Source organism: Euleptes europaea, chromosome 4 (assembly GCF_029931775.1).
Source record: "Euleptes europaea isolate rEulEur1 chromosome 4, rEulEur1.hap1, whole genome shotgun sequence".
NCBI classification, from domain to species: Eukaryota; Metazoa; Chordata; class Lepidosauria; order Squamata; family Sphaerodactylidae; genus Euleptes; species Euleptes europaea.
The window spans coordinates 17,568,838-17,592,130 of record NC_079315.1 but is presented as its reverse complement, the minus strand read 5'-3'; the positions used below and the strand labels follow the sequence as shown (position 1 = coordinate 17,592,130).

At 44.9% G+C, this 23,293-nt stretch overlaps 2 protein-coding genes across 2 annotated transcripts in view; one reads left to right on the top strand and one right to left on the bottom strand.

Moving 5' to 3' along the window:
- The window catches only part of GRHPR (glyoxylate and hydroxypyruvate reductase), a 43,965-nt gene extending 37,897 nt beyond the window's left edge, over positions 1–6,068 (top strand). The window contains exons 8-11 of the mRNA XM_056848942.1: positions 1,186–1,290; positions 2,280–2,415; positions 4,713–4,843; positions 5,930–6,068. Coding sequence (XP_056704920.1) covers positions 1,186–1,290; positions 2,280–2,415; positions 4,713–4,843; positions 5,930–6,051 — 494 coding nt within the window. The 3' untranslated portion in view covers positions 6,052–6,068. The remainder of the gene's footprint in view (positions 1–1,185; positions 1,291–2,279; positions 2,416–4,712; positions 4,844–5,929) is intronic.
- A 1,782-nt stretch (positions 6,069–7,850) lies between these two features.
- On the bottom strand, positions 7,851–19,183 carry ZBTB5 (zinc finger and BTB domain containing 5). Its single transcript, XM_056848154.1, has 2 exons — positions 19,118–19,183; positions 7,851–10,087 (listed from the first exon to the last, which is right to left on the bottom strand). Exons 1-2 carry the CDS (start codon positions 19,123–19,125, stop codon positions 8,056–8,058), a joined length of 2,040 nt encoding a protein of 679 aa, XP_056704132.1. The 5' UTR covers positions 19,126–19,183; the 3' UTR covers positions 7,851–8,055.
- Positions 19,184–23,293: the final 4,110 nt, after the last annotated feature.

The following is a 23,293-nucleotide window of genomic DNA, read 5'->3' as shown; positions in this document are numbered from 1 at the left end:
AATTAAAAAAACTGCTGCCATGTTGGGGTTGCCAGAGCAGGCGGGAGGAAGCAGTGGTGGCATCAGAAGTGTTTAGTGGGAGAACCATAGTGATAGAAGGGGAGGGGCTCAGTGGTAAAGCATCTGCTCTGCATGCAGAAGGTCCCAGGTTCAATCCCCGGCATCTCATGTTAAAGGGACCAGGCAGGAGGTGATGTGAAAGACCCCTGCCTGAGACCCTGGAGAGCTGCTGCCGGACTGAATAGACAATACTGGCTTTGATGGACCAAGGGTCTGATTCAGTATAAGGTGGTTTCATGTGTTCAGAAGGGGTGTGTGTGAGCAAGTACAGGCTAGCAGGGAGTGGGTTTCCCGCTCCCCCAAGAGTTTCTCACCTGGCTCTGCTTGTACTTATATAAACCCATTAAGCCTGGAATTGAATATTTAAGAAGTAACTAGATTTCAAACACCTTGGGTATAACTGGAGTTTAACTCTGCCTTAGAATAGGGATGACCATTTACCAGGTACCAAGTAGACATTAGCCCTGTTCACAAGTTACTGTGCGTATGCAAACTATGTGTGTACTTGATTTTTCTTGGTACAGGCGTTGAGTAATTCTCATGTTACATTCAGTGCATGTGCAGCTGAATGTGTGGTTAAATGTGCACATTTATCCAGGTACCGGTCTCCTGTTTCATTCTTGAAAGTGAACACACGTTGGCTCTTTCTTACAAACAGATGTATGCACATAACGTGTAGGATGTACGTGAGTTCACTGTAACGTGAACAGGGCTAGTGCGTAAGACCTTTGGCAAACTAGTTGTCTGTATCCTAACAAGTCATAAGAAAACAATCAGCCTCTTAAGTAATTTAGATAAGCAATTCAGATGTGGTGTAACATTATTCTCTGCATCTATCCTCTGACCTAATTTTGCAAATGCCCTACAAAGTCTTCTCCCCACATCAGCCAGTTGATCAACTGCATGAGGGGTTAAGTGTTTATTTTTTGCTTTGAGCTGTCCTGTAGAATGAGAAAGCCAGTTGGTATTGTGTGGGTTTTGTGTGCTTGTGTCTTTGTGAAATGCTTATGCAGTCTGTGAAATGCTTATGCAGTCTTTGGAAGTACCACATCAGTATCTTCAGCAACAAAGGTACCCTTGTATAACAAGGATCCATCCTGCGGTCGATATGCTTCCTATTTCTAGGGCAGGCTGTAGCACGTCGCCTAAAGCCATTTGGAGTAAAGAGGTTTTTGTACAGTGGACGTCACCCCAAGCCTGAAGGAATGGCAGAATTTGGAGCAGAGTTTGGTAGGAATCATATCTTGTACTTACCATTGGGGTTACATTGAACTTCCACCATATTTCTAATGAGTCTTTTACGTAATCTGCAGAGTATAAACCTGAGGTTTAGATCTGTGGTATTTTGGTAATTGTAATGAGAAATAAGACTTTTTAAACTGAGAGGGAGTAATAAATTAGGAGCCCTGTGGCGCAGAGTGGTAAGTTGCAGTACTGCAGTGCAAGCTCTGCTCATGACCGGAGTTTGATCCCGACGGAAGTTGGTTTCAGGTAGCCAGCTCAAGGTTGACTCAGCCTTTCATCCTTCTGAGGTGGGTAAAATGAGTATCCAGCTTGCTGCAGGTAAAGGGAAGATGACTGGGGAAGGCCCTGGCAAACCACCCCATAAACAAAGTCTGCCTAGGAAACGTCGGGATGTGACGTCACCCCATGGGTCAGGAATGACCCGGTGCTTGCTCAGGGGACCTTTACCTTAATAAATCAGTGGCTTCGGAGTAACATTTGTAGAAAATCTAGGGGAGGTCTCATTCAAGGGCTTGTACACATGAACCATTATATCAGTTTTTTTATATACACACATATACTGTATTTTTCCGGGTATAAGATGACCTTTTTTTCTTTTAAAGTTTCCTTTAAAATTGGGGGTCATCTTATACATGGAATAATGCGGGCAGGGAAGAGAGCGGGGCCCATGCGCCGGCTCTCTTCTCCGCCTGTCAGCTTCCCATGGGCCCTGCTCTCTTCCCTGCCCGTATTTTTCCAAGACGCCCCCACGTATAAGACAACCCCTTTCCCCCCTTATTTTTGGGTTAAAAATAGGGGTCGTCTTATACATGGGGGCATCTTATACACGGAAAAATACGGTATGTGTATATTATATCAGAACAACTCCTGCAGAAACACCATACAGCTGTTGGAAAACCCAGTGACTGAGTACTAGTAAAAGTAAGCAAACCTTTCAGACAATCCCTGATGTGTGTTCTTGTCTCTTTCTGAAGTACCAGTTGCCAAGCTGGCGGAGGAGTCTGACTTTGTCATCGTGACTTGTTCCCTGACTCCCGACACCCAGGGCATGTGCAATCGGGATTTCTTTTGCAAGATGAAGAAAACCGCTTTGTTCATCAACACGAGCAGGTAAGAACAGAGGCGACCCAGACAGTTACATTCGGTAGACCTATAAAGTTCAGGGCCCCTTTCCACAACCAATTTCTCATGAAGAGTCTTCCATGTAGAATGTCTTGAGGTAACACAGTTTAAATTAGTCCATAGACTGTTTACTCTCCTAGTTTAGTATGATCACCTCATAAAACGTACCACAGTTTTGAGGGTCTTGCTCCCACTGTCATGTTCAATAAAGTATGTGGCTGTTTGTAGTGGATAATCCATGCAGCTTCCTTCATGACTGATCTTCTGCTGTGAGATATTCATCCCTGATCTAGCAGCAGAGATGCGTCTGTGAAAGCAGACCCTGATTCACTATATTACGCCTATCCATATCAGTTAATGGGCTGGCTTCATTCTTGGATACCCTTTCCAATCTAGAAATATTGCATCGTCCCAGCATTCAACCTGTAGTACTCTGTAATTCATGACTCATCTGTTATTACCGTAAGGCAGGGGTGCTATACGGCGGAAGGCACTGGCAAACCACCTCTGTTAGTCTCTTGCCATGAAAACCCCAAAAATGGGGTCGCCATAAGTCGGCTGCGACTTGACGGCACTTTACACACACACATTTAACAGTGCAGTCACACCTTTCTCAGGCTACTGATTTCAGTGGATTTAGAAGGGCATAACTCTGCTTACAATGGCTGTTGGATGTTTTAGAACAGGGGTCCCCAGCATAGTACCTGTAGGCACTGTGGTGACTGCTGACACCTTTCCTGGCACCTGCCAGGTGTTTTTAGAAAGTGGGTGGGGCTTTTGCCCAGCAAGGCTTCTGATGGGCCATTGGAGATTTGATTGGCTGGGCAGATTTCAAAAAATGTTACTTTGGCAGCAGCTGCCAGCACAGCACAAGGATCTTCACTGTGGCAGCTGCTTTGCGGCTGCACCCACCACCCTGTGGCAGAATTTCAAAGGTGGCTGCAGGCTCAAAAAGGTTGGTGACTTGTTTTAGAGCATTTCAAGAATATTTCTCTCTGTCACCTGTGCCAGTTAAAATCAGTATTTTGGTGCCATATTGCAGAGTGGTAGTAGGATCTGAGAAAAAGAAGCTTGCTGAAGGCTACCCAAAGAGCCACCGTACCGTAAGAACATCAGAAGAGCCCTGTTGAATCAGACCAGTGGTCTGTCAAGTCCAGCGCCGTTTCATTGCCCTGGAGGGCCAAGTGAACTGGGCATAGAGGCCAAAGCCTCCCCCTGACATTGTCTCCTAGTCGTGGTATTCAGGTTTGCTTCCTCTGTATACAGATATTCCTTTTACTCACCATGGCTAGGACTTGTTGATGGATTGTCCTCCATGAATATGTCTCGCTCCTCTTTTAAAGCCATCTACCATGTCTTTTCACTCAGGAACACACACACAGCAGTGGTATCAGGAGCTTGCAGACCACAAGTTGAATTATCTTGGTTAATGCTTAATTAATTTCACTGCCAGGTGCCTCATGGGGAAAATTGTATAGTCACCCACGTTTCTGACTGCTCATGCTTCTCCATGCGTTACTCCTGTCCTAATAACATGCTGGGCTTTCCTGCTCTAGTGTTCCATCTCTCTGCAGGGAAAAAGTATTGGCGTGGGGGCTCCCTTAGGTGATTTTTGCCCTTGTATAAGGGAGGGAACCAGAGAAGTGGCAACCATAGTCACATGGGTAGCCTGGATCGAGATGGAGGCTCTACTTTCCCTATACTTGCTAACTGGCAACTGACAGTATGAATGGATTCAGTTGAAACCCGATACGTTTGAGGTTTTACAAAAGTTCTATCTTGTGGTAAATCCGATGGGCTATTCACTCAAGCGTGTTTTCAGGTGGGAAATAGCCCTCAGTTGCAAGAGTAGCACGTCAGATTATATAATGACAGACCATGAAGGCAGCTTAAAGATCTGTTTTTCCCGCAACTGCTTGCATCAAAATGGGGCAGGGGGGACTGCAGTTAGTAATTGCATGAATTGTGTGAGTGTTAAATAAAAATCAATAGTTCCTTTTTGGCATCTTGTTTAGCGTTTTCAGAATATTCTTGTGTGTGTGTAAGAGCCTTATGTTCCTCAAGAATATCCTGAAAACAGCTAACAAGATGACAAAAGAGGAACTCTTTTTTGGGGGTGTACCTTTAAGCCTAATAGTTTTAACGAACTTTTGGGAGCCTAGAAACTACCAATATGTGCGCTTGCTGCAACGGAGTAACAAATCTACCCACTCTGGAATTCCCGGGACGTTGAACGCATGCAACATGTAGAGCCTGCCAATAGTATTCTTGCTGTGTTCCGCCAGAGGTGCCGTGGTGAATCAAGGCGACCTTTATAATGCACTGGTCAAGGGCCACATTGCAGCTGCCGGCCTGGACGTCACGACCCCAGAACCACTGCCTCCGGCCCATCCGCTCCTTTCTCTGAAGAACTGCGGTAAGCTGTCTTTAATTGTGCATAGATATTCCTACATCCCCGTCGCTGGAGGCTGCTGGGTGTTGGGCAAGCCTGCGAGGACTGTTCTGTCGTGCGGCAGGAAAGGGGTCCACAGCAACCGAGGCAACTTTGGGGAGGGGGGGTATGAGGAGAAAGGCCCATTGTGCTCTCCTAGGAAAGAAGCGGGCACTCTGCATTTAAACAGTAGTCAGTCCTAAGCCAAGAAAACAGAACTGCTGGAAGTAGCACGAGTGCTTTTCAGCCAAATTAAAAACACAACATGTAGCATCAAGAGCTTGAAAGGTTGCACCCTGTTTGTATTTCACTTGGGTCTTAATAAAAACTGCTTTGGTTTTTAAAAAAAACATTTTCAACCTCTAGTTGAAAATATAAAAACCAGCAGCTGATCAAACATCTGACACCAAATTGGAAGACAGAGATCCCTTAGAAGGCAAAGATAAAACACGATAGTTGTGACACTAGCAAAACTGGGGACAGATTTGAGAAGGGGGTGCAAGCAGTTTACCTTCCCAGGGCATTTTCTTCCCATTGGAGAGCCTCCACTGTGGTGTTAAGATTCAGACATTTCCAAAAGAGAGGTTGCAAATAGCCATAGTGGTCCAAAGCAAAATCCCAAAAAACCAAAAGCTTCATTCTAGAATTCCACTGTACACCACTTTATTCAAATCCGTCTGCTATTCTACCTAGGATGCAGTCAGAAGCCCTGATGATCTGCTTTTTCCATCCCATTATCTTGCAAATACATGGAACATGAGAGTGTCCCTTTTCCAGTTGTGGAATTTCATTGGTCCTAATAAAATGTTATCGCTATACATAGCTTTTGCTTAGGAAAGAGTTCCTCAGGCTTCTGAGTCTCCGTAGTCATATTCCTGCTACCTTTGAAGTATATCTTTACAACAATAAGGGATAAGGGTTAGGTCTTAATGTTCCAATTTTTACATCAGTACTATATACTGGAGCTTTTACAGAATACACACAACCCCGGGTGACTACAAACCAACATTAACTAGTTACACTGGCTTATTGTCTAAAGATGACGCTATTCTTTCCATTTTCCTTGAACAGTGATTTTGCCTCATATTGGAAGTGCCACCTATGCAACCAGGAACACTATGTCGGTGCTCGCTGCTAACAATCTTTTGGCTGGACTGAAAGGGGAAAGCATGCCTAGCGAACTCAAACTGTGAGAAGAAATACTGGAACAGTACCAGGAGTGCATTTTCAAGTGATGGTATCCACCTCAACCTTTGCTTGGACGGCTTGTTGCCTTGGATCCCGGCGCTTTTTCATTAAAACACGTTTACATGACAACAGAGGTTCTGGCGCTACTTCTTAAGAGCAATATTCAAAATACTGAAACCAGCAATTAGATCCTGGCCAGAGAAATGTGCAAGCGAATCCTTTTTTTGGGGGGGGGGGGGACTCGGGCTTAAACTGGAAACAAGGCTATTAAAAGCACAGGCTGAATATAGCAAACTGATAGTCCAATTCTGTTTACAGTGAAGTCATTCTCAGAGTTCAGTGGGATTACGAGCAGGCAGAGGAGTAGGATTGCACCTCTTAAAACTCCCCCCGGTTTTTCATACCACCTCAGAAAATTATTTGTAACCCCCTCCCCCTTAGCCACTTCAGGCTTTACCCTTAGGAAGAATTCAGCAGGAAAAGCCTGCTGCTACCATACTCTGCTTTTCCTTGTCTCTGATATTTACTATTACCAGAGAAACCTAATTTCCATTGCCCACTGGGGCTTTCACTGTGCTTTCCAGCTCTCAGCCATGAAGACCATTCCTCCCAGAAGCTGGACTGATGGTATTCCATTGCTGACAGCTTTATCCCAAAAGTCTGAATTTCCATGACATCACTGCATTAACTTCTCCATCAATCTCATCCGTGCATTATAATGCAGGTGAATAGTTCTAGTCATCAGAGGCCCACCACAAGTAGTAGGCACTCCCAATTGCAGCTGCTCCAAAAATTCTCAAAACCTTAACACTCCATGGTTTCAAAACAACATAGACGGAAGGACTCATCCACTGACCAGCCTGAATGCTACAGTCAATGCATGAATTGGCTGACCAAGTATTTTCATTTCCAAAGGAAACCACGCTTCCATAAAGTCATGTCCGAACTGGCACACGAGTCAAATTGCTATTTTAATACTTTAGTGCATAGGAATATGGAAATGCACATTAAATCCACAGAAGTACTCTCTAAAGAAATCATCTGCACAATAAATTCAGATGAGACTGAATAGCCACATTTGAAAAAGGACAGAAGGTTGCAAAATAAAATACAAGATCTGACATTTGAAATAACAGCAGACTTCATTTAAGACTTAATGAGGAGTTTTAACACATGAAATACAAATTGGTTAGAAACACTACCAAGCATAACACACATTTCACTTATTCAGTACAAGATTTTACAAAAAGAAAACTATGAAACATCTAGGAGATTTTGCTGTATTCAAAGTATATACACACACACATACATATCAGACAGTCTAAAAAGTTACTTGCATTGGACTCAAGGTAAGCACCTTCATTACACAGTGTAAGTTACTGCAAAACAACTGAAGTACATTCAGAACCCCTAAAACTATGTTAAATCTATAGCGCACTTCAAAGCACTTTGAGGTGCAAAGGTGGTGTCGTCTTCAAGATATGCAGTCTTCAACCATAAAGAACTCTTAGTAATGTTCCTCACACACTCCGTGTAGGAACTTATTTTTACAGATAAATGCTTTCACATCATTAAAAAAATTAAAAAGTTTGCAGTTTCCCATTCTTGAAACGTGCTAGTTAAATTAGGCGCTAGCTACACTTTTCATTCTTTCAACCTTTTCTTCTACCAAAGAACTAACTGATACTGAGGATTGTATCCAGATAATTCGTGTAGCCCACTCCTGTCTGCATTTACTTGGAAGTAGGTCCCATGCAGTTCAATGGGCCTTACTGCCAAGTGTGCACATAGGATCCTTGTGTGACAGAGCTGGAGAATTTCAAAGCGCTACTACTTAAAAAGTTGTTTAAGCCTCACAACACCCCTGTGAGGTAGGTATGGTACAGGTATTAAAAAGAGCTAAGCCTTTTTTTTGTGTGTGTGGCACAATCACACTTTTAAGTGTTCACTTTTTTGTGTTCCATGCATTATTAAAATCTGTATTGGCATCATGAGATTAAGGGAAGGAGTTAAAGCAAAGTGCTGGGTAGATTGCTGCTTTGCCAGCGAAGGCAAGTAGTCTTGGAATGTTTATACAAATGGCTCGACTGGCTAAACCTTTTGCCACACTTTAAACAGGCATACGGTTTCTCTCCTGTGTGCACACGGATGTGCTTCTTGCAGTCTGTTAAGGTGAGAAACGTCTTGCAGCAGATTTTGCACGCATACTTGCGTGCGCCTTCTACCACCAAGACGTTGTGTTCTGATAAGGCCTTCTTGCATTTTGAAAGGACGTCAGCAGACGCCCGGGTCAGCTGGGGTGGGCCCGGCTGTGAAGGATGCCCGTTTTCAAAAGAGGAAGTGGCGCCGTTCATTAGCAGCTGAGAATTAGGAGCGTTGTCCGGTAACTGAGAGCTCCGAACCGAGGTCACGACGGGCATTTTGGGAGCTATGCGGCGGTAGCTAGGGAAGCCGCCCGCTCCGCCCCTGGAAGAGCCCATCACGGCTCTTGATAAGGAATGCAACCCCAAGCCAGATCTCGGGAATTCCATCCCAAACTGTTCCGCTCCCCGGTAGCCAGACGTCTGTACGCAAGGCAGACCCATGACGTCCTGCATGGGCCTGACAAAATGAGAGTCTGCGCTCTCACCGAACGGGTTTTCCACGTGAGAGACTGTAGCGGAGGAATGACTGTTACCAGGCCCAGACTCTGGGCTCATTAAATAAGAGGCATCCCCATCCATTCTGCAGTCACTCGTTGTGTTGGGAATGTTGTCCTCGTTCTGGCTAGCCCCAAAGCTGCTGGCTCTGCTCTTGTTCAGGAAATTTGAAATACTGAATGTGGACTTGTGCTCCAGGTTATTTGTGACTTCCATGATATGGATGTCTCCCACCCTATCCGTGCTGGACTGGGGATCCGAAAAGCTACGGTCGCTACTCTCTGGGCTCAGTTCTATCTTTTCGGCGCTTACTCCTCCCCCTTCCACTTCCACTGATTCACTTCCCTCGGCTTGGGAAGTCACATCGCTCACTTCGTCTTGGGGCTCTGGGGAACTCAAAGGCTCAGATTTCACCACCACTCTCATGTGATCTTTTTCACTTAGACCAACCTCGGTGTTCTCGCACTGAAAGTTATTTTTCTGGCCACCGGTCTCCTGGTCAAAGCTAGTTTCAACTTGAGTTGCCTGTGATGCCATGGACATCTGGGAAATATTCCCCCCACCGTTGTCCGACTGACTGGGCACCTGGGCATCTTCTTGAGCACCGAAGGACTGGTCAAACATAATAGTGTTATCTTCTTGGTTGTCGGTTACACCGTCTGGCTTAGAATTGTCTACAATTTTCAAGGAGTCTGGGGAAAAAAATTCATCTCGCGAATGTACCACCGCCTGGGCACTCTCTGGAGTAACATCGGACATCATGGAGTCATCCATGGAAGGTCTGATGCGCTGTCTAACCCTTTCTTCAGAAGACTGTTTGCGCTTATGTAGGCGTCGTATTGGAAATGTACTCCGCTGCTCTATGTTACCGCGGATTGATGAACTCATAGAATTCGTCTGATCCTCTGTGCTTTGGGTGGAGTTTAAGGCAGAGCTCACTATGCTGAGTCCAAGCTGCTGAAGCATGAAGGACCGCTGCATGCGGGCGTTCTGCTCTTGAACCCTATCACTCGGTGGCGACATTGGTAGCGTCCTTGTGGTCAGGTAGTGTTTGCACGCTTTCACCACAGAGTTCAAGTGGAGGTGAGAAGCCGCCAGCAACACATCCATAACGTTACTCTCTCCGAGCATAAGGGTGGAGGTGTACATCATATCAATGAGGGCGGCGAAGGCCTCGGCCGTCACCACCTCGCTGTCCAACTGGATCATGTTCATGGTCTGATCTCCTTCTGCTACCGTGAAAAGGGCTCGAAAGTGCGTGCTGCATGCTGCCAACACCGATCGGTGCGCCTTGAAGTGCCTGTTCCCGACTACAATCACACAGTCGCAAAGTTGGCCGTGGAGCCGTTGATAATTCAGTTGCTGGAAGATTTGCTCAAAGTGCCCAGGAAAATCCATGATCCTGCAAAGAAAGAGAACGGCATATTAAACACAGGAAAGGGCCCAACCTCTCCTTGATCACAAGAAGCTAATCTCAATCCTAAAAGACGGGGGAAAGAATTCTCCATATTAAAAACATCTCGCCATGTTCAGTTCTTTATTATTACAGTCCACGACCAGTAGGTATATAAAGGAAACATTAATTACAGAAAGAATAAAATGTATATACAAATGATCTTGATAAACACAGGATAGTCCTAATAGACACCAGCTAAAACTACACGTATCTCTCAGCAATTTCACACTTTGACATTCTCCTACACAAATACTAGAGATTAAGTCATTTCAGGAACTAAAATCTCTGCCGCTCTTCAGGATTAAAGTCCCTTCTCAATTCTTCTGTGATTACAGACCTGGGCGCAAAACCGGGCAACCAATCGTACCGTTTGGTGGTCATCTTGCCATGTTTGTTAATCTCTTTTAAGAATACAGAATAGACATACTCTAGTATACACTGTAGTTTCCTATCTTAGTTTATACGAGCATCAATGCAGTGGTTGCAGGTCTAGATGGGAGTTCCATAACGGAGTTGTCACAACGGAGTTCCACTTGCAACTGGAAGTTCCGTTTAGCTTGTGACATAAATGCCAAGCTTATGCCCTGAGAACACACTTTACTTAGTGCTGAATGCAAAGAGACTGGGCTGAAGTGTACACCTGTACATGAAACATTTGGGGTTTCTGACAGCGAGAAAGTAGAGGGAAGAAACTGCAGCAGATACCCAGAAGCAAAGAATGTCAACAACTGATCAAAACCAATGATTGTTCCGATGAACACTCCCAAACAAAAGTGAATTCTCAGCACACCTGAGATACTACCCAACATTTATATGTAAAATGAAACCACAAAAACCACTGATTGCTTCAGTCACAAAAGCTTTGGCAAGTTACCTCATCCAACATACACAGACCTGGAGTAATTCTGGCTAATGGCAGGATTTGTGATGGAAGCATGCCGTTCAGCAACATCTATACAAGTTCATACAAGGAACAAGTTGGCCTTTGGGGTAGGTTTGGTGCTGCTTGTTAGTAAACTTTTCTATACTAACCTTGAAGAGAACATTCTAGGATTATCCCAGGGAAGAGGACAGTCTGATTTAGCTTTGCAGTTCACCATTTGACTGCTAACGGCAAGTAGGCCTGGACACACACCACACACAGTCCCTTGTGCCCCAGAGGGCTCAAACTCTCCAGCCCAAGGCAGTGGTGGAAGTGGGGTCAACTGCCCATCCGCACACTGCCACAGTCACTTGTCTTAGTAGGACCAGCGGAAGTGATAGCATGGAGGGAAGGAGCAGAAGAAATGTTTTTAAGCTTGAGGGGGGAGAAAAAATAACTGGCTCTTCAATCTTTATTTGCTCAGTGGTAGAGCATCTGCTTGGCATGCAGAAGGTCCCAGGTTCAATCCCCGGCCTCTCCAGTTGAAGAAGAGGACTTCTTTCTCTACCACTTAAGGGAGAATCAAACTGGCTTACAATCACCTTCCCCTCCCCACAATAGACACCCTGTGAGGTAGGTGGGGCTGAGAGAGTATGACTAGCCCAAGGTCACCCAGCTGGCTTCGTGTGTAGGAGTGGGGAAACAAATCCAGTTCACCAGATTAGTGTCCTCTGCTCATATGGAGGAGTGGGGAATCAAACCCGTTTAATCCACTGCTCTTAACCACACCACGCTGGTCATGTGAATAGACCTCTGTCGGAGAGCTGCTGCCGGTCTGAGTAGACAATACTGACTTTGATGGACCAAGAGTCTGATTCAGTATAAGGCAGCTTCATGTGTTCAGGCCTTTTACAGAGCGAAGTGAATCAGGAGTGTTTATGGTTTTAGGAAGGGGGCACCTTAGATGCAGAGCACATGCTTTGCATGAATAAGTTCTCCCCACTCCATATCATCAATTGAAGAATCTCAGATAGCAGGCTGGGAAAGACTGCTGCCTGTGGACTTCCAAAGGAAGGACTTCCAAAGTAAGAACTGCTGGATTAGGCTGACTAAGTCTCACTTGGTTGAATGCAGTTCCGTATATATGTTGCACAGGGTCAATGCCTCATTCAGACTGCAAGGCACAGACATATATATGTGATAAACATTTTTAACATTTGATAGGGACCTCAGTCAGCTGGGCTCCTTCCTCACAGACCCTGCAACACAAGAACTGGGCAACTGCTATGGGTGACAACAGGTTCTTTCTCTTGTACCACAATGCATCTTTAGAATGAAGAACTGAAAAGTCAAAACATGTTCAAGTAAATAATCAGGTTTCGGTGGTTCAAAAATTCTAAGTAAAATATTTACTGCACTGAATGGTGTGTACAATATATCCCATCAATACTGGGTCAAGAAAAGTTAGTTTTGTAATCTGCTTAGACTTTCCTTCTTAAAATCCCTCATCAGTAAAATGGTATGAGAATTTTTTAGCATTAACATATTTTGAAAGTTTAATTATATATGCTTTACACTAGTCATGCCTCATGGGCGCAGCCTCAAGAGATAAGCTACTTATGTTCAGTGGTTTTAGGCAGCCTTTCAGACAGGTGCCTGAAACTTGTCGAAGTGATGAGATTTCAACCACCAACTTCTATCTAGATTACATCTATTACTCATAACATGAATGTACTTCTTCAAAATGTTCTCATTCAAAACTGAACTCTCCAATCTTCCTGGCTGCTGGGAGTGAGAATAAACCATAAATGTGAAGCAAAGTCAACACTTTAAGATAATGCAGATATATATCAACTGAATCTAAAAAATCCCTAAAGTAAGCAATACCGTTTGTCCTACGCAATTTTGGCTTTAACAACAGGCAGGAATGCCCATGTACATTTTGTTGAAGGTTTCTTTAGTTGTAATTATAACACTTTCAAAAATAATTTTAAATGCCTCCAAGTTTAATAATTAGTTGTGAGGGTCTGAAAAAGACTCAAGTTTCAAGGTTAACTGAAAGAGGAAGGGGAGTGTATGCAAACCTGCAGCAGTTCCATTTAATTAAGCAGGTGGGATGAAGAATGTTTGGGCCATGTTTCAATAACTAGCTAATGATAAACTAAACTAACCACCCAATGCACTGAGAAAATACAGATGCAATCTGATCTCAGGAAATAGAAGGACTTCCTATTAAAGATCAGACATCACCCATCCCAGAAAATGTTTTGACCTAGTGGGCATTGATGCAAGTATGTCAATTCCTATAAGACGTCAAGGGCAGCTCAGAAAACTACTCCTAATGCCCCAAAGTACAGTAACAGAACTCTTATTTTCTGAATTACTAATTGGTTGAGATCTTTGAATCTTCTTGCCAATAAAATACCATGTTTGGATTAATGCTTGAGATAGCTAAAAAATATTCCATTTGACTACCTTTTCTGGAACATTATTAGTTTTAGAGGAGTACCAGAAGGTTGGAATTACTCCATTGCAAAGGAATGAGGATGACAAACCAGGTCTTATAAGCATCATTCTATAGGTAACAGAGGCATTTATCCATTTCTTTGAAAAGCCAAGAGGAAGAAAATGTACAAATCCCTATATAAAAGGGGCAGTTAAGCTTTTTAGGTGAGCAACTGGTGATGGCAGATATGCCAAATTCTAGAATACCATTAAACTGAACCTACACCAAGGGTTGTGGGGCAAGGAGGGCAGATCAGTGAGATGGAAGCAGATAAATGAGGTGCATGCACATAACGTACATATGATAACATTTTATAAATCAGATCAGTTACGTACTTCTTTCAAGTTTACTAAGGCCATTAAAATAAAATGGAATTGTAGGATATTACAGTATATACTTTAAGGTATAGAGTATGCATACCTTATATGTATATATATTCTCTTTACATAGCGTGTTTACCCAGTGCCACCACATCACTTTCTTCTTACTAGTCTTGTACTTCCTAGGCCTCGTTCATTCTCAGCTCTGTTCATGTATTTCTTTTTCTTACATGTGCACAAAAGGGGACCCACAGGTAACCCCCCCCCACTTCCTTCCCTCTTCTCTGCCTAAGCCAAATTTTCCTTCCCCCTTTTCAAATCCCACTTGTATGTTTTCCTTCACCTCCCCTTGCTTGACCCCCCCTTTTAATGTTCTTTTTTTTTTTTTTGCTACGTCAACATATGAAGAAGAGGAGTTGGTTTTTATATGCCGACTTTCTCTACCAGTTAAGGAAGAATCAAACCGGCTTACAATCACCTTCCCTTCCCCTGCCTGCAACAGACACCCTGTGAGGTAGGTGGGGCTGAGTGTGACTAGCCCAAGGTCACCCTGCTGGCTTCATGTGGAGGAGCGGGGAATCAAACCCAGTTCACCACCACTCCAAACCACTGCTCTTAACCACTACACCATGTTGACGTATTGTCAATTACTTTTCAGGGGGAGGAATTAACCCCCCCATATACAACTTTCTGTATTTCTCTGCAGACCTGGGGATTAGACAGGAACAGATACTTTAGCCTTGGGTGCCCCCCCTGCAGACTTCATTATCCACATGGCCACCTGTCACTATTATACGAGTCATGAGAACAAGTCAAATAAATATAACAATTGAGACAACTGCCTAGCAACAGCAGACTTGACTTTTTAATTCAGAGGAGGCTGTCGATGTTGCAAGGCTGTCAGATTAGTTTGACAGGCAGCATTTAGATCAAGTGGATCTGGAATGATGCAACAGGTCTGGAAACTCCCTGAAGAGCCTTAGGGAGCTGGCCAGAACTGGTTGTGGCCAGGAGACTGATGCAATGTATTAGAAACATCAGTATGACTAAGCAAACTACTGTGATTGGTGCCTGAGATGGCATTGTGTATATAACTGAATGGAACTCAAGCCCATGTGTTGAAATGCTATAAGTGGAGGAGAGTGTAAGGATTTGTATTATATCTGTGCACTGTAAAATAAGCAAGCACTGCTTTCTAGTAACAAGGAGTTCTGGTGGTGTTTTCCTGGACCAACTGCATAAGCCGCTGGCATCCGCGTCAGAGGCATGGTTATGTTGTCGTTTTTCTGATATAAGATGATACCTTTGGTCATAGGTAATATTATTAGACCACAGTTCAATGCAATTTGTGTTCTTTTTGCTTGCCAATGTACTGTTGCTACAGTTTGTTATTTGAACCCCAGTACTTCCACCCTCCCATTTTAGACAGACTTCATACTTGTCCAACAACTAGCACATGGAAATCTGCCAAAAACACCATTATGATGCTTGACCAATGATGGTTTCTTAGCAAGATGACACAAATAACTGTAGTGTGCAAGACAGCACACAGAATGCTGATAATGAATAACACCACCCATTTAGCATAGTTAAATAATCAGTACTCGTGAGCATTATCCATAGTATTAAAAAAACCTATTTCACACATAACTTAGTTCTCCTTCCAGCTCTGGGTATTTATTATTTAAGTTTAAAATAATATACTGCTTTTGCATTAGAGTGCTCATTGAAGAAGAAGAGTTGGTTTTTCTACCCCAATTTTCTCTACCTTTAAGGAGTCTCAAACCAGATTACAATTGCCTTACCTTCCTCTCCTCACAGCAGACACCTCCTGAGATAGGTGAGGCTGAGAGAGTTTGGTGAGAACTGTGAGTAGCCAAGGTCACCCAGCAGGCTTCATATGGAGGGGTGAGGAATCATGTCTGTTTTTCCAGATTAGAGTCCACTGCTCTTTGTGCATGCCACAGCAAATTATTACATGTAGCATACGCATAAAACTTATCAATGTATCATCAAATTTTATAAACATTTAACAGACAACTTGCCAAACCTGCAGGAAACATTCTCTCTCTAGCCGATTCCAGGGTCTAACTGAGGTGGAATTGACTGTCTGGGGCATACAGAACTGACACTTTGATGGGAAAATGTGGATGTGGTTTCTGGTCATCTGTGCCCCCCAGGTAGGTAATGTGGTTCTCCAACCTGTTTGAGTTTGGCACCTCTTTTTAAAGGAAAACATTAACAGAACAATAGTTCTGTTTAATCCAGAGGTGGCTGCACCAGAGATTCGCATACTTCTGTCATAGTTCCCAGTGCTGCAGTTTGATGGCAAGAACAATGCGGCCTTAATTCTTACAGAATTGTATATGAATGCGAACATCCAAGTTAATTCCAATAACTGCTCCTCGAAAGGATCGTTATAATTGGTTCCATTTTCCCTTCACCAAAGAACAGATAAGCGGTAGTGATTAAGTTCTTTAAAAAATTCACGATTTCATAGCAACAGACACAAATAAACGAGACAAGCAACTTAGCAGAAGCTACAGCAGCGAAGTTTATTCTTCCTATGTGACAAGAGACCTAAAAGATCATTTATCAAAAAGGAACATCTAACTTGGGAGAGCAATTAGGACAGACTTAACCACCCACTCGACATAGAAGAGTTGGTTTTTATATACTTTCTCTACCACTTAAGGGAGAATCAAATCACCTTCCCCTCCCCACAACAGACACCCTGTGAGGTAGGTGGGGCTGAGAGAGCTCTAACAGAGCTGTAACTTGCCCAAGGTCACCCAGCTGGCTTCGTGTGTGTAGGTGTGGGGAAATAAATCCAGTTCACCAGATTAGCCTCCGCCGCTCATGTAGAGTGGGGAATCATACCCAGTTCTCCAGAGAGTCCACCTCTCCAAACCACCGCTCTTAACCACTACACCACGCTGACATAGTATACATGGTCAAGAGGCTGAGCTCACACCTGACCGCTGCTGCCTTTTTTGCATCTTTTTACACTTGAAAGAGATGGGTTGTACAGTTCTGGAATGGAGCATAACTAGTTCTGTTATCTTTAGGGGGGAAGGGCAGAGCATTCTCCTCAAAAGCATCCTTGCTTACTCAATGTAAGACAATGTAGGAGGGCTACTACTGTTGTTCTCAGCCTGGGGACAAAGCAGAAAGGAATAACACCGTTCATGGCCAAATGAAGAACCAGCACATGACGTCACAGCTGAATTTAACATAGTGGGAAGCTACAGCTCACTGAAAGCCATCGATGCAAAAAAACCCCAAGTCACACAGGAATGTCAGGACTGGTCTCAAGGCCATTTTAACAGAAGGCAATGTCTACCCATTTAAGAGGCCAGTCATATCCCTTACAGATGCAAGGAACTGAAGAAGAAGAGTTGGTTTTTATATGCCAACTTTCTCTACCACTTAAGGAAGAATCAAACCGGCTTACAATCACCTTCCCCTCCCCACAACAGACACCCTGTGAGGTAGGTGGGGCTGAGAGAGCTCTGTGACTAGCCCAAGGTCACCCAGCTGGCTTCCTGTGGAGGAGTGGGGAAACCAATCCAGTTCACCAGATTAGCCTCCGCTGCTCCTGTGGAGGAGTGGGGAATCTCACCCGGTTCTCCAAATCAGAGCCCACCGCTCCAAACCGTCACTCTTAACCACTACACCATGCTGGCTGAAGGAGAGAGACCACAACAATGCCTGAATGCAGTTCATCCCAAGTGTTGCAAACTTCGTTTCCCCTTAGAAGTAAAAAGTAATATTCCTCAGGTCCTGCAAAAGAGGAAAGCACCCCAGCAATATCCAATTTTATCACGAACACGCAAATACATCCCCCTTTTGTTATGTAAATACAAATTTGAGATATTTCTAATCCGAGTTTGATACAAACTACTGAAAATATTTATGCCGCCTCTGTTCCACTTTTCACCCATCCCAGTAGGGTTAGGACGCAGACTCAGGATAGGACTTTTCAGCTCAAGAGAAGAGCCAGGGTAGATCCCAGAGATTGGTGGGGAAGCAACAACATAAACACTTCCTGCAGCCTGCCCTAAAATGTACGGGCCTTACACATCTCAACATTTACATCTTGCACCACTAAAACGGACACTTTTGGACAACCCTGCTTCAAAGGCCCTTCCTACATTCTACATGGAAGCCTGTCTTGAGGAGAGAGGCCAAAATGGCCCATTTCACTCCCACTTGCCAGGGTGACCCTCCACTGCTTTCAATATGGCCATTTATGCCTGGGAGGTTTTTTGCCTTGGATTTGCCGCTCTCTAGATGCACATTTTCTCCATCCGAATTCTCAGAACTCAAAAATAAGCCCCCAGACAGTTTTGAGAATTTGGATGGGGAAAATATGCATCTAGAGAGCGGCAAACCCAAGGCAAAACCTCTCTTGCAGAAACAGCATATGTCACCACAGAGCCACCAAAGTACCATCTTTTCTTGAGGGATGACACAGGTCAGCCTAACAGGAAAGAGCAGGCAAGACCATATGGCCAAGCTGGGGATTAGCAGTGTGACAATTAGCAAAAGCAACCGTGAACAAGGTTTCTGAACCCCAGTTTATATACACAAAAGTCCTGTACACATGATTGCAAACAAATATACACCCATGTGCAGCTGTCGGTAATAAAGAACCAAAACACGTCTGCTTTCAGAATAAAACTGGGGAACCAGAAACTTGGACGAGAGTGGGGTTTAAATCAGGTGCTGGGCTAGACACATGCGGGACATGTCAGAATCACTCAATGTCTGCACAAAGAGCATTCAAGCGCATGCAGACCATGCAAGGGGTCACTGTGAATGGGTAGGCAGGGCGAAAGTGGTTTTATTTGGTGTGTTGCCTCGGGCACCTAAAGTCAACACATGAACACATGCAGCTGCCGTATACTGAATCCGACCCTTGGTCCATCAAAGTCAGTATTGTCTACTCAGACAGGCAGCGGCTCTCCAGGGTCTCAGGCTGAGGTCTTTCACATCACCTGCTTGCAGAGTCCCTTTAACTGGAGATGCCGGGGATCGAACCTGGGACGTTCTGCATGCCAAGCAGATGCTCTGCCCCTGAGCCACAGCCCCCTCCCCCATAAGTCAGGCGGCTTGCAAATAAAAATGAAAAGTAAGTTTAATTGCTGTGTGCAGGAAAGAAACCCACCCACCCACGATCCCTTTCCTTCCTCGCTTGGGTTGTTCAGCTTTCCCCATTAAGCCCACTCCCCCCCCCCCATCTCTCAACTTTACCCCCTAAGGAACCCGCGCTCCTCCCCACTCACCAGTCCATGCCCCGCCCTCGCCGCGAGCCAGGTGGGCGTGGCAGTGGAACCCTCGCGCTCGCTCCCTTCCTTAACAGTCAGCTCAGGCGTTTTGTCACAGAACCACAACGCCCCTCGGACCACCACGGGGCATGCGCAGTTGCAAGGAACAGCCCAGCCTCCCACTCCCCCCTCCCCCGGCCCCGCGAGAAAGGCGGCCGAACCCAGACAGCCGACACCTCCGCCAGTCAGCCGGCGCGCGCACGCTCGGGTCTTCTTCCCCCGCCGTCAAAGCTGCGCGCGCCACCGCGCTCGCCCTTTTCACCTACCCACGGCGCAGTCGGAGGGCGCGCGCGCTCCCGCGTTCGCGAAGAACAATCCCCCCACCCCCATAGCCCGGTTCTCTAAACCGCACCGCCTCTGCCGCCGCCGCCCCCCCCACCATCGCTTTCTCGCGCCACACAGCCAATCACCAAGCAGCGCGCCCAGCACCGCCTGCCACGCCCCCTTGCCCGCGCGCTCCCAACGGACACTCGAATATCATTATCCAATCACCGCACGGCGCGCGCCTCCCCCAACGCTCGGTTCCCCCCCCCCCGGTTTGGTCTTGTGTTTACGGCGCGCGTACCTCACCGACGCTATGGGGGTTGGGAACGATGATGGGTGTTTTTTCCCCCCCTCCCGTCCCGCTCGCCCGTGTCACCGGGAGGGAGGGGCAGCCGTTGTTCTCGACTCCGGCAGCGTCCGCTTGCCCTTCCTTCCGCTCCTTTAGGGGGGCGGGCCCAATCTTCGCCAAGCCGTACGGCCCTCTAGCGCGCTCGGAGCCAGCAGGCGGAAATGACGTCGTCAGCCTCACAGCCAATCCACCTTCTTGAAATCCCGAATGGTCTTCTTGTCAGGTATTTCTATGCCTCGGCACCTGATCTACATTCATTGGCTACATGGGGAGAAGGGGGGGGTGGGATCACACAACAAACTGCTCAATGATTGGACAGCCCTCTCCCTACCAACGAGAAAAAGATTTCCGGGAAAGGAAAGGCTCCCACAGCGCCTCTCATGCACCAAGGCTGGCCAGGCTCTATGAAGCATATTGTCGAAGGCTTTCAAGGTCAGAGTTCATTGGTTCTTGTAGGCTATCCGGGCTGTGAGACCATGGTCTTGGTATTTTCTTTCCTGACGTTTCGCCCACAGCTGTGGCAGGCATCTTCAGAGGAGTAACGCTGAAGGACAGTGTCTCTCAGTGTCAAGTGTGTAGGAAGAGTAATATATATAGTCAGAAGGGGGTTGGGTTTGAGCTGAGTCATTGTCCTGCAAAAAGTATCAAAGGTAATGTGCTAATCATTGTCCTGTAAGTATCAAGATAATGTGCTAATGAGGCTGTGGTATGTTAAAATGGAACCACTGTATCCTGAAGTGATCTGTTAATGTGTGAAATCCAAAGCTAATCTGCATGACTATTGTGGACTGTAGTCTTTGTTAGTCTGGAGGTTTTCAGGACAGAAATTTAACAGAAAAGAAGAGAGTTTAAGAATGAATAAGGCTTGGCTTCCTGTCCTGAAAACCTCCAGACTAACAAAGACTACAGTCCACAATAGCCATGCAGATTAGCTTTGGATTTCACACATTAACAGATCTCTTCAGGATACAATGGTTCCATTTTAACATACCACACCCTAATTAGCACATTATCTTGATACTTACAGGACAATGATTAGCACATTACCTTTGATACTTTTTGCAGGACAATGATTCAGCTCAACCCAACCCCTTTCTGACTATATATTACTCTTCCTACACACTTGACACTGAGAGACACTGTCCTTCAGCGTTACTCCTCTGAAGATGCCTGCCACAGCTGCTGGCGAAACGTCAGGAAAGAAAATACCAAGACCACGGTCACACAGCCCGGATAGCCTACAAGAACCAATCTATAAAGCATGTTTGCATTTCTTATAACTCGAGTCGGCTCAAAAATCCCAATATTAATGTAGTTTGCAAAGTGGAGACTTCGACTTTGTAGAGTTGGGATCTGCTAATAATAGGATCGCCAACCTCCAGGTAGTAGCTGGAGATCTGCTATTACAACTGATCTCCAGCCAATAGAGATCAGTTCACCTGGAGAAAATAGTCACTTTAGCAATTGGACTCTATGGCATTGAAGTTCCTCCCCTTCCCAAAGCCCGCCCTCCTCAGGCTCTGCCCCAAAAACCTCCCAGCGGTGACAAAGAGGGACCTAGTAACCGTAGCTAATAAGCTCTGCTTATACCACGAAAATCTTGTTGGTCTCTAAGGTGCTACTGGACTCTAATCTACTGCAGACCAGCACGTAGATCCTCTGCAACTAATAAGCCATGCACATGGGCTGGAGAAATCTGGATAAGCATAGCGTATTAGATATGCTACAGATAAAAGGAGCCATACAAATTGATTACATACAACAAGAAGCTTGTGACACTGTAAAGAGAAATAAAGTTTTATTCCAACATAAGCGTTCCTGGACTAATGCCCACTCCTTTCAGATGCAGTGACACAATGCAAAACGTTGCAGTTCTTCTAAAGCACTGGTTCTCAGGGGTCCACGAGAACTAAATTAAGGTCCGCAAAACAAAGTTATAAACCCATAATAAATTAATATTTTCAATTAAAAGTTCTCTATTATAAAAATATATTCAAATATTATTCTAAGTTTAATGTTTAACAGTTATGATTAAAGTTTATTCTCAAAATCTCAGAATTTTTATTTTGAACCTTGGGGTCCCTGCACCGAACAAAAAAGTCCTAGTGGTCCCTGGTCAAAAAAAGGTTGGGAACCACTGTTCTAAAGCCACTGAACTCAATGGGTTCAGTGTAACTATGTAACTTTAGGACTACCTCGTAAGTAACCTTTTCAATTAACCGTGAAGCTTGTTTGCTGCCCTACTGGCCATGTGGAAGGTACAGAGATTACTTAAAAGTTCTGGCTGCAGGTTTGGATTAGCTTTTGACCTAGATATGTTGATTGCCTAGCTTGAGAGGAACAGCCTTTCGTGTGCAGAAGTTGTTGGATTCAAGCCAGCACAGATTCCTTGTGTGCTTTGACTTCAGAATGTTGTGTATTTTAGCTCATGGCCTACAGCCAGGTTCATTGACACGGGGTGGAACTGGTTCCACCTCATACATCAGGCCAACTGGACTCCATTTATGCTTGAATTGAAATGTTTTAGCCTTTGTGTGTTGTGTGCTGTCAAGTCACATCTGACTTATCATGACCCTGTGAGTGAATGACTTCCCAAATGTCCTGTCATTAACAGCCTTGCTCAAGTCTTGCAAACAGAAGGCCTTGGCTTCCTTGACTGAGTCAATTCATCTCAGGCTGGGTCGTCCTCTTTCCCTACTGCCGTCAACTTTACCTAGCATTATTGTCTTTTCCAGTGAGCCTTTAGGATGCTACAAGATCCCTTGTTTGTAGTTTCTGTAAAAGTCAGTGCAGTCATATTTACCCTTCTAAGGGACAAACTGGGCCGTTGAAAGTCAACATACTTAGAAGAGTATAAACTCTACTTAGGAGAGCGCATTGTTATACAATTCCTCCTCTGGAATTCTTAAAATAGTTTTGGAAAGTGCCTTGGGGGGCATTGTGTGCTTTAAAGAAAGTTTATTTTAATAAATAACTGGACCTATTTGAATGTGCCCCCACCAGCCTATGCCAACAGGATATTTTAGTAAAGTGGAAGCACGTGCAAAAAGCATTTCTCTCATCACTGTATCCCCACAACCTCCAGCTCACATTAGAAAGCGGAGCTCACCTTGCTTCATTTTCAGCTTCCATTGGAGGCTAGGTTACCAGAAGTGTCTTACTGCTGCTCCACCCCTCCTAGTTATGGAACCTCTCTCCCAAGAGCTTTTTTTGGTGGCGGAGTGCGTAGCAACTGAGCTGACTCTGCCCCCTCCTTCTTTGTATATTTATTTTATTGGTGTAGTATTTGTTTTATGGCTGGCTGTGTTGCTGCTTTGAATACCACGTGGGATAAAACAACAACTTGATATTTTAAAATAGACACATTTATCACACTGTATCCATCCCCAACAGCCCCCAAGGCAGCTAATCAGAACTGTATATATACCCATGTCCTTCCCCATTCGTCCTCTGCACAATAAAAAACCTGATTTTTATAACCCATTTACACTTCTCTAACAGTACAATTGTCACACCCTTCT